The sequence below is a fragment of the Schistocerca gregaria genome, chromosome X, assembly GCF_023897955.1.
Source record: "Schistocerca gregaria isolate iqSchGreg1 chromosome X, iqSchGreg1.2, whole genome shotgun sequence".
NCBI classification, from domain to species: Eukaryota; Metazoa; Arthropoda; class Insecta; order Orthoptera; family Acrididae; genus Schistocerca; species Schistocerca gregaria.
The window spans coordinates 861550700-861562025 of NC_064931.1; the positions used below are offsets into that span (position 1 = coordinate 861550700).

Genomic DNA, 11326 nt, shown 5'->3' on the forward strand with positions numbered 1-11326 from the left:
TTAAGACTAATTACAGCGTGCACAGAGAAATATAATTAGTCATCGTAACCGCGTTCTATACTCGAATCAAACTGGACGAAACCGTTATATGTTGTACGCTGCGACGCATTTTCTGCCGTGCACTTCACAGTAGTTTTCTGAGCATGCATATAGATTCGTCCGATGTTACAATGTAAACTATTCAACCGTGTCTCACTACATACATCGGATCAGGCTGTATCGAATTAACGGAAGGGTGAAGATCGATGACACCATAACGGTGTTGTCAAAACATCCCAATACGTACGAAAATTGTGTACTTACAAGACTGTCGGGGAGCATTTGTGTACTGCGTTAAGGAATTGGAATCGAAACAAATGTCATCTCTAAATGTGAACTGTTACTACTGTTAGTGTTGCGGCTACTATTTGCGACTACCTACGTGGATCGGCCAGAGTATCACAGCCTTACGACAAATATTTCATAGATTTAAGAGTACTGTGTGGTACGTAAATGGCCAATATTTCTGAATTCTAAATAAATAACGGTTAAAAAGCCAATATTTTGTCAACAGAGGCTAGGAAATACACTAAAACATAAACGGCATTGTGAGATATTTTATTGCGTGAGGATGACATTGCAAAGAATCTGAGAGTTCTAATCGAGTTCTGCTACTTCCATTTTCTTCTTTATCGCTCACAATAATATGAATGTTTCTATCGAATGTGTTCTTTCAGAACTTGCGCTACCTGATGTACAACGTTAAGCGGTCAGTTATTAGTCATTTCATGAACGCATTTCTTTCGACGTGAATATGCATCAGTCGTAAACTGGAATCGACGCTAGATGCTCGTAATTTCTTTCCCAAAAATCTATATAAAGCGGCAGCCTTCGCCGACAGAACGCGATTGCTTGCCGCTATAAGCTAGTACCTGACTCTGCATGTTGGCTGCTTGAAAGATACTGCCGTTACTGTTGGAGAATGAATAATTCGCAGAATCAGGGGGCCTTTCTCCTTTTCCTACGAGACTGAGAGCGGTGACGAAGGAGATGAGGTCCCACTACAATGTAAATAAGGCAATTAGCTCACTTCGAAGTCAAAGTTGCCACACAGATCTTACGAAGAAATTGGCTAGCCGTCATAGTCTCACAATAATTTCATCACTCAGGATATCAAAACTCATATTTAAAATAACAAAAGAATTTGAATTTTGTTTAAATAGAAGTGTCTATTGGTAAGTTATCAAAGACGGCGTGTTCATTATTTCCATTTGTAGAGGAATGTAAGTTATCTGAAAAAATCATGCAATTCAGCTTTTTATAGTAACGATGACTGGCGACATTAGAGAAAAATAGCAATGCCAAAATCGTGTTCGCCGCTTCAGGGGATTCATAGCCTTCAGTATGCAACTGCTACATACAACGTATTTAGGTAATAAGATAATTAATTGCAAGGGCAAACTTTACTAAAGAAACGTACTGTGATCATAATTATTGGAACATTTCACGACCTATTTTGCCTCCGTTGCGTTGGAAATGTTGATAGTAGCAACGGTAAATTCGTTTCATAATCAGCAGACAAATTCCCTCGATCTTTCTCGCTTATTTATTTATATGCTCCTCCGTAAATGTAAACTGATGAAACGATACACTTTATCAACATTTCTGCGAAAGTGTAAAAGAAACTTGTCATACAAAGTATTCGATAAATAGATTTTTATATATCTATCTACTGGACATAAATCAAAATTTATACGGAATCCTCCTCTATGCACTCACAGCTATCTTATTGCGGAGAGAATAAATATTTTCCCCTTGTATTATCATTTTTTGGCGATTTATTGATTTCCACTAATTGAAATCGATTTAAAAGCTCAATAGGCTTCACCTTCAGCCATATAGTGCCTTAATCAATGTGTTATATACCCTAAAATGGATCTGATAAGCATAAAGCAGCATTTATCTTTACTCTGGAGGGTAAGGCTACACCTTTACATCGCAACTGGGCAGCGCTATGGAAGCAAGTCAAGTACAGATCTTAATAAAAGACACTTAAAACGGGTGATATTTTGCTGCTCTCCTACAATTTATAATTTCCTAAATTTTCTTTTTAATTCATTATTATTTTAATTTGTTCAGTTTGAATAAAAATCTGTGCTATAAATAAAGTATGTACATAAATTGGAATAATTTCTGTTGTTATAAGGCGAAAATTGTAAAATTTACGACCCCTTAAAATTATAAGCAACAGATGTTTAACTGTGCAATAAACGAAATGTGAAACAATTCTTGCTTCTTGAGCTCTACTCGTTTCCTATGTGTAACGAACACGATTTGCTGTTAACATAACTGTCGAGAAAAGACTGCTGCATAAGTTATTCTGACTGAATATTGAGCTTTCTTTAGTCGGTAAATTTATAAAATAATTAACATATTAAATGTGAGTGCTTAGGCTACTTCGTATAGCTAGTTATGGCTACGCGCATCAGACACACGCGAGTGTCTGCCGCGGGCCGCGACCCAGCGCCAACTAAGTTCAATTTCCACATGCAAACTGTCGGCTCTTGGCTTTGCCTACCCGTGAGCTTCAGCGTAAGTCTCCGTGCGGCCGATATTACGCTTTCGGCGCTCGAGACACTGATTCAAGTGGTTCAAATGCCTCTAAGCACTATGGAACTTAACACCTGAGGTCATCAGTCCCCTAGACTTAGAACTACTTAAACCTAAGTAACCTAAGGACATCACACACATCCCTGTCCGACGCAGGATTCGAACCTGCGACCGTAGCAGCAGCGCGGTTCTGGACTGAAGCGCCTAGAACCGCTCGGCCATAACGGCGGGCTCGATACACTGAACATTCACCCTTCTCATCGGGAATAGAAAATTCTAAATGAACACATAGAACTGGGGAAATAGAGCGAGTAAGCGAGGATACATGTTATACGGCGTACTGATGCAAAAACGCCTGTGTCTGTAAATATATACTGGTAATAAGACTGCTACTGCGCGCCAAATATTCAAGATGATGCGAAATTTGCCGATGACCTATTATTCATTCAATTTCTAGTGTCGTGTGAAATTCGAACAGAAACATATTTTGAGATTGAATTAGTGGTTGCGCCCCTCAAATCAGATATGCCTAGTTGCCGAAGTCCTAAGAGCTCGCATGTTATGAGATATGTACTAAACTTCTTATCAAAATATTAAAACCGTTAGCGCAATGTCTTTACTTATCGTTGTCTTTGTCGCTATGCAATTATTCCCACGTAACAATTAATTGCAGTTTATCAATTCAGATATAGGGTCGTTTAGTTACCCATATATCATACACTGGCTGGCTTTCTATTGTCAGCTACTTCAAAGATTCGATATCTAATTCAAAATATAAATAAAGAAAGCAAAAATTTACTTGAAAAATTTTCACACGGGAAAATGTAAATAATAATGGTTTAGTATTTGTCTTATAGAAAAATCACATATCGAGCAGCATAAAACAACAGGAAAAAAATTAGTGGCGACGCATATTGTCTGCATCGCTTGAAATGGAACTGATATGTACATACAATAAGGTTCCTGTATAATAATTTTCTTCAGGAAATAAAAGTAGTGAGCTGGGCTGTCCATACAAGTTATCAGCCTCAGCTACCAACGTTATTCTGGAAAACATATTTATTGGTAAACATTTTTCAAAAGCTTTCTGTTATGAAATTTCGAACTATTCGTTTCTACTTTTGACTCCAGCAATCACCATTTACGCTCTAAAAGCCTCGATAGAGCTAGTCCTGTTTTTCTGTGTACAGTATTCAATAGTATCCTGGTCTATGAACCTCTTACATACAAAAAATACGAGGATGGTGTTTCTTAAATCTCGTATTTTTACGTATGTCACGATTACGTCTTTGTCCTTCAAGTAGCGCCAAAATAAAGTACCTCATTTTTATTACATAATTAATACAACTCAGTAACGAAGTTGCTACTGCTGATACTACATGTGTGACGATTATACTAAAAGTCGTATTAATTTTTAATAACAAAATTCTTTCACCTAATACAAACGTATAAAAGGCAGTAGTTTTCTTAATCGTGCAATTTTTGAGACTTTAGAGAATTTCTTCGTATTTAATGTTTAATTTCTAAATGTTTAGAGTGTAATAAAATTTTCCTATAATTTGATGGGATTTTTAATGTGATTTGGTTTACTTTTTGTTTGTATTATCACATACAGGTAGAAATTAAAGTTTCATGCGTGCAGAAATTTTAATTTACATTCCTGGCAAGTCAATAGGTGAAGGTTGCGTCATATATTAGTGGCATGGGGTCCAAGAACATACTCTATCAATCAAATACGTTATAACAGCATGACTTGTAGCAAATCCCTCTCGGAGGGACGAAAAAACGTCCTCAGTGCTTTACAGTATGTTTCCAGGAAAATTAATAGTTTTTGGCAACGTGAAGTGAAAAGAATAATTATTTAGCTTTCGTAATGGAAATATGTTTTTCTCTCCTTCATTTTATTAAAGAACTCTCCGGTTAACCATTGTCTTTTAAACTGACTGTATCTGAGGTGCAAAATACTTATACAAGACACTATATCAAAATTTCAAGGTGCATACAACGTAATTAAAACCAGTTTCATATAGGTGATTCTATTTCTTAGTGTAGGAATTCAGCCGATACTGGAAGCTATTTGTTTGGCAAAACAGAAATACACATATTTCGTTGATAAAATGTATTCATAGAGCACGGCCGAGATAAATATTGGATTTTATCAGCGATAGAATGTCATCATTCTGAAAAACCTCAGAAGTGTTTTACAAATTAATAAAATTCTTCCTGAGGCGTAGTTGTACGATATGCGAACGCAGATACATAACACGGAGCCTGATACAAAAGATGACGGCGTGACGGAAGGATGAAGTCTGTGTTGCCTTCAGGTTATTCATAGCCGCGGCGCGGGAGCCGCTGTAAACTCGCGACAATGGCGACTGACAATATTTACTCGGCCTTATTAATAATGATGCGTGAAACGGCGTCGGCGGGCACCCCACCATACATCATTGTTGTGGAAGGGGCGTGACAACGGTTCGTTAGCGCCGGATTAGGCGACTGAGCGGAGCGCGGGCCGGTTGCAACAGATGCGCCAGCTACAGCTGCGGCCGACAAGCACGCTTTCCGCAGCTATGTTCCGTCTTCACCAGGGGACGCAGGCCAGCTCTGGAAACTGAAAACATCCGAACAATTAATCGAGCTCTGTGAGGGAATCGCTAGCTATCATGAGCGTCTCTATTTTCTATTGGATGGTGTCAGAACATAGGAAAGCTCTAACAGTGATTTGGGAAACTTAATACCGTTCTTCTACGTATTCACCCTCTTTGAAACGAAAATATAAATTGTGCCGTGACAAATGTACGGTTTGTAAATGTAATAATTTCAGTATTATAGAACTATAAGAAGAGATTATAAGTAGCTATTCCTATTGTTGGCTTCGAGATTTCGGGTGTGCCCAAGGTATGAAAATCTCAACAGCTGATGTTGCGGGAATGGTTTTCACATTTCCGTCCACTTATTTCACGTTCAGCTTTGATTGTGCACAGCTATGTGGTAGTGGTAGCTCAGAGATGCGGTTTGGACGACTTGCTACCCCGCCTAAGTTCTTCCGGGTGGCACAGGTTGTTCTTTAACTTGTATTTCAAAAACGTTTGCAAGTCTATTAATAGAGAGTGGAGAGAAATCGGACACCATTAGTGTCTGAACTCGCGGCATGACACGAGTAGCGACAAACCGGCATTCGAGTGGGACAACTATAGCCGAACGGAATCTATTCAGCTAGCGATCCTCTCGATGTTTCCAAAATTAGTCTGTCTACGGTGTGGCGTTCGATTGGAAATTTGCTGTGACTCGTTTCTGGAAACTGTTCCCTTCCTAGTAGGCATATAACGCATATTTCTCGTCCACACTTTATTGAGCGCTGTTGAGATGGCTATGAGTACATTGAATCAGCTGACACGCTCTGACCTTCAGACGATTTTTCTTACACGAGATAGCGAGTGTTAAAAATAGTTTACGAGCAAACGGTGACGCGACACTAATGCTAATAGCGTTTTTATGTCGAATGTACAGACTTCGAGAGCGATGGCAGTCACCCTAGGGTAACCGTGACGACATCGTCTTTAGACGAAGACGTTTTAATGACAGAGATGAAGCGAGGAGTAAGTTAAGGAAGGGAACGAATTTACAGTTCCATATCAGGATGTCGGTAAGTGTCCTTTGTGCTCGTGTTTCTGTTATCGGGTCGGGAGATTCCTTCCGTTCCGTGTATGGTGTTTGAGTGGGGGCTGTTTACCTGTTCTTGGCTGCAGCGGCGCGGTCCCTCTGGCGCCGGTTCTTGAACCAGTTGCCCACTTGCGTGGGCGTGAGTCCCGTGGCCTGCGCCAGCTCGCGCTTCTTGGTGGGGTTGGGGTACGGGTCTTGCAGGTACCACTCGCGCAGCAGGCTCCGCGTGCGCTCCTTGAAGCAGTGCGTCTTCTGCTCGCCGTCCCAGATGGTCCTGGGCAGCGGGAACTTCTTGCGCACGCGGTACTTGTCGACGGGCCCCAGGGGACGGCCGCGCAGCTTCTCCGCCTCTTGGTAGTGCGCCTCGAGCCACATGGCCTGCAGCTTGCCGTGGGACTCCCTGGCGAACTTGTGCTGCTCAAGGATGGCGTACAGGTCTCTGAAGTTGCCGGCGTGGAAGGACACGATGGCCCTGGCGCGCAGCACGGCCTCCGAGCGGTTGAGCGCCCCCATATCCGGGTGCGCCACCGGCAGCGACCACAGGAAGCGCGCCAGCCTCTCGATGTCGCCCGACTCCTCGAGCGTCTCGCAGACGGCCGCCACCTGAGAGACGGTGAAGTTGAGCGTGGGCAGCGCGAAGAGCGGGCTGGGCACCAGCGGGGGCGGCGGTGGCGGCGGCGGCGGCGGCGGCGGCGGCACGGTGGGCCCCGGGGGCGGCGGAGGCGGCGCGGCCAGCTGGTGGTGCTGCGCGGAGGCGGCGGCGGCGGCTGCGGCGGCGGCGGCGGCCGCGGCGGCGGCGGCGCTCAGTCCGCCCAGTCCCAGCGCCATGTCGCTACTGGCGCACGCCGCACGCCGCCGCCTGCCGCCCCGCCGCCTCCGCCGCTCGGCGCCTCCCGTTGGCCGTCGCCATGGCGACGGCCGGCCAATCGCGCGCCGACCAGAATAATGGTGGGATCGCCGTCCGCCGGCCAACGAGCCGGTGGCTGAGCCGACGCCGGCGCCGGAGTGGGGGAAGCGACCGCATCCGTTACCTCTCCACTCTTTGTCAGTGCGCGCTCTGTCACTAGGCGTCGCTATGCGGAAGTGCCGTTTCGTCGCTCTAAGGCGCTCCGCACACACCGAGGGCGGGGTTTCTCTAACATGGCGCCAAGATGACGTGTCAAATAAAACGTCGACACGTCGCCTCAAAATTACAGACACCATTTCTACGACTACATCTATGCTGCGCAAACAACCGGAGGTGTGTGGTCGGGGGTACATGCTCACCAGTATCGTCCCCCTCCTTTCTTATTCCATCTGCGGTCCGTATACTGGTAAAGGTGCGAGCTCGAACTTTTGTACTTTCGTAGCGCCTATTATGCGAAGTACGCGCTACATGATCTCTACGTTCTCTATTCCTCTTGGAGTGTGAGCTCTAGAAATTTCGCGGGTAAGCCCCTCAGCAGCGCACGACATTCTCTTGAGCATTTCAATGACACTCTTAAACCAAAACACCTAGACGAATTCTGTAGTCTTCCGTCCTCGACGACTTGCGACGTCTATTCTCGCAATGTGTACCGAACGGCATACCACAGATCAGAAACGAGGGACGCAATAGTAATTCGTGAGGTTCATTATCGACAGTAAGACTTTGGTTTACTCGTTTTGCGGCAATGGCACTGGATGATGAAGAACTTCAGTTGTAAACTATTTTGCTTTCAAGCACATACTAATTTTCCACTCAGCTGTGTTCATTGTTTACATTATTTGCATTTGATTTCGAAGTCTTTCATGGCTTCATCTTCAGGAACTTAGGCACAGTTATCGAAATAAAATACACCCTTAAGTATACCTTATTTACTGACTGTCCTCAACCAATGAAATCGTGTGAAAAATGGGACAAATTTTCCACCTTACCCTGACACCCCATCCCTACTCATGCCTTTAAGCATCATCAGACTAATGCTACGCCGAATCATTCGACACTCTCACTCAGGATATCTTATAAATCTCTGTTCTAAGGAGCCTCCAATCTGTGTATAATGGCCTCTTGGACGGTGAGGCGAAATATCGTAGTTCATCGAGAACCGAATGCAGTCGCTAACTGCATCCTAAATACTTTTCATCTCGGAAGTTCTGACAGCATATCGGTTGTAATTTAAGTTATCTCATTACTTACAGTGCGTGTTCCAGTTAATTGAGTCGTAAAGCTACGTAATCACACAGTGTCCTGTACAAGATCCGAGATGTGAGGTCGCATGCCGTAGTGTTACTTCAGCACTGCGTGTATACAAATGCGCAGCGAATATAATATTATTTTTGGTCATTGTCAAGGAAAAGTTATCTGTAAGTAGTACGTCGTCAGCTCTTGTCGCTTAACACCTGATCCCACGGAAGAGTCACCTGCTCCGTGAGACAATGCACCCATAATTCCGATGCACGTTCCATTCATCTGCTTCGTTACTGTAATCCTTGTACCGTTAATGAAAACTGTGGAGCCCGTAATAAGAGAAACTCGCGAGAAGTTCTGCATCCATACTTACACGATTATTCTGCAAACCACGGTGAGGTAAGTGATGAATTTCTACCAAATGGTAGTCTTTCTTTCCCTCTTATGTGTTTCTGGAGCGCGGGAAGAATGACTGCATAAATCGCTCTGTGAGCGATGTAATTAGGCTGATCTTACCTCCGGTTCCTACGGGAGGATACGTAGCGGACTGTAGTACTTTCCTATATTCCTCTCTTAAAACTGATTGTTCAAAATTTGTAACCAGTCTTTCTTGAAGCGTCTGTCAGCTCTTCTAGCCAAGGACAGACACTGACCTCGTCACGGGTGACACTCAAGTTCTTCTTACTTGCAGAGAAATCCCACTAGCGCTCCGAACCCTGTTTCTCATGCTCACATTCTCGGCAAGAGTTCTTAATATCCAGAGAAACATTGACTGGTCGTTATAGATGATATTCCTTCCTATTTTTCTCTACAGTATCCCAGTATCAGAAAATAATGAAGACCAGCGGTGCAACTTTGGATGATATCTCGACCAGGACTTCTGCTTGTCTTTATGCCATCCAGAAGTTTCCGAACGTGTATCCACAGGATGCGACACATAAGCTTTGAGATGTAATTCTATTCAACTCTCTGCGCTTTTCCTAAACCGATGTCGACTGTGACATTTCGATCTATTTCAGATCGATGGCTTCAGCTGAAAACTGCATTGGTCGTTATAAACAAAATTTTGCGCACTGAAAGGTGGTTCTGGTGCAACATAACAGACGCTTCTGGCCGCTGCACGAAGCTGCTTGAAATTATCCGCCCCTTTTCATATTGACCCATTTAATTATATTCACTTTATCAGCTTTCTTCGTGTGACTGAAGTTTCCATATTTGGTATTTGGTTTCTCTCTTAGAAACTGTCCTCAGCTTTACTGATTGTATTGGAAGTCAAAACTACCTCTAATTCGCAGTGACGTCAGTTAATAGGATTGCCGGCCTTTAGTGGCCGAGCGGTTTTAGGCACTACAGTCTGGAACCGCGCGACCGCTACGATCGCAGGTTCGAATTCTGCCTCGGGCATGGCTGTATGTGATGTCCTTAGGTTAGTTAGGTTTAAGTAGTTCTAAGTTCTAGGGGACTGATGACCCCAGAAGTTAAGTCCCATAGTATTCAGAGTCATTTGAACCATTTTTGAAGTTAATAGGAGTTATGGGAGATGGCTTCCACCAAGTAATCCTACACAGCTTGATATGAGACCATAGCTCATCTTAATTTTGACACTTTTTTTTAGAAAAGCCTTTTGAAACAACTGATGTATTTCAGTCGTAGCTGGAGGTCAAAATACCTCGCTTGTGACAACTAGTTACAGTTAAAAGACAACATTTTAGTTACTATTAATTAAAGCATCGATAAATTCATGTCAGTAACTTTGATTTACATTATATTCCGCAAGCCACCTAATGGGGTTGACGGAGGGCACTTTTGGTACCACTAACTTATCCCGTCTTCCCTGTTCCTCTCGAGAATGGCACGTGGGAAGAACGATTGTCGGTAAGCGCCTTCAATAACTCTAATTACTCCATTTTTCTAGTCGTGGTCAATTGCACGAGATGTATGTAAAATGAAGTAATGTGTTGTCCGACTCTTTCCGCAAAGTACACCCTCGAAATGATGGTAGTAGACAGTTAACGCCTCTCTTGAAGCGTCTGCCACTGTTGTTTGTGGAGCATCTCTGTAACGGTCTCGCGCAAATTAACCGAAAAGTGCCGCTCTCTCTGTCTCACCTACAAGTCCTATCTGGTAGGGATCCCAGGCTGATGAACAGTTCAAGAATCGCTCGAACAAGCTCCTTGTGAGCCACTTCCTTCGCGGATGAGTTTCATCTCCTTAAGATTCTTCCTATGAATCCTAGTCTGGTATCTGCTTTTCCTACTATTTGTCTTATGTGGTCATTCCATTTAAGGTCGCTCTTGCTAGTTACTCCTAGATAATTTACGGTAAATACTGTTTCCGGCAATTCCTCATCAATAGTGTAGTTGTACAGTAGTAGCTTTCTTTTCCTACGTATGCGTAATATGTTACATTTCCCTACGTTCGTGGTCAACTGCCAGAGCCTGCACCATTTATCGATTCTCTTCAGATCATTCTGCATATCGATACTGCCTTCTGGCGTTGCTACTGTGTAATAAGACAACAGCGTCACCTGCAAACAGTCTTAATGAGCACTCAACGCTTTCTACTAAGTCATTTATGTACACTGTAACCAATAACGGTCCTATTGCACTTCCCCGCGGTACTCCGGAAATAACCTTACCTAACTTTCATTATGCCAAATCCAATGACCGTTTTTAATCCTCTGATCAAACGGAATCGTTTCATGTACAATATGAAAACATTCTGTTCGAAGTTTATTTTGTTATGTTTCAAGTGATTTTGTTTTTCTATATTTCCAGCCCTTTCCATTACTTTCAGCCTGGCTCAATCAAAACATTACAAACACAATTTGCATGCGACCAGAAACGGAAATTTTGTGAATAGTTCCCAACGTCATCCGGATGTATTGAACTATCTGCGTTATAGGCCATTAACATAATTTAAATT

The 11326-nt window shown here is 43.2% G+C and overlaps 1 protein-coding gene across 1 annotated transcript in view; it reads right to left on the minus strand.

Annotated features, from left to right (window-relative positions):
* LOC126298339 (homeobox protein SIX3-like) overlaps positions 1-7059 on the minus strand; it is a gene marked incomplete at its 5' end in the record, with an annotated part of 322307 nt that extends 315248 nt beyond the window's left edge. Inside the window, one exon of the mRNA XM_049989635.1 lies at positions 6323-7059. Coding sequence (XP_049845592.1) covers positions 6323-7059 — 737 coding nt within the window. The remainder of the gene's footprint in view (positions 1-6322) is intronic.
* Positions 7060-11326: the final 4267 nt, after the last annotated feature.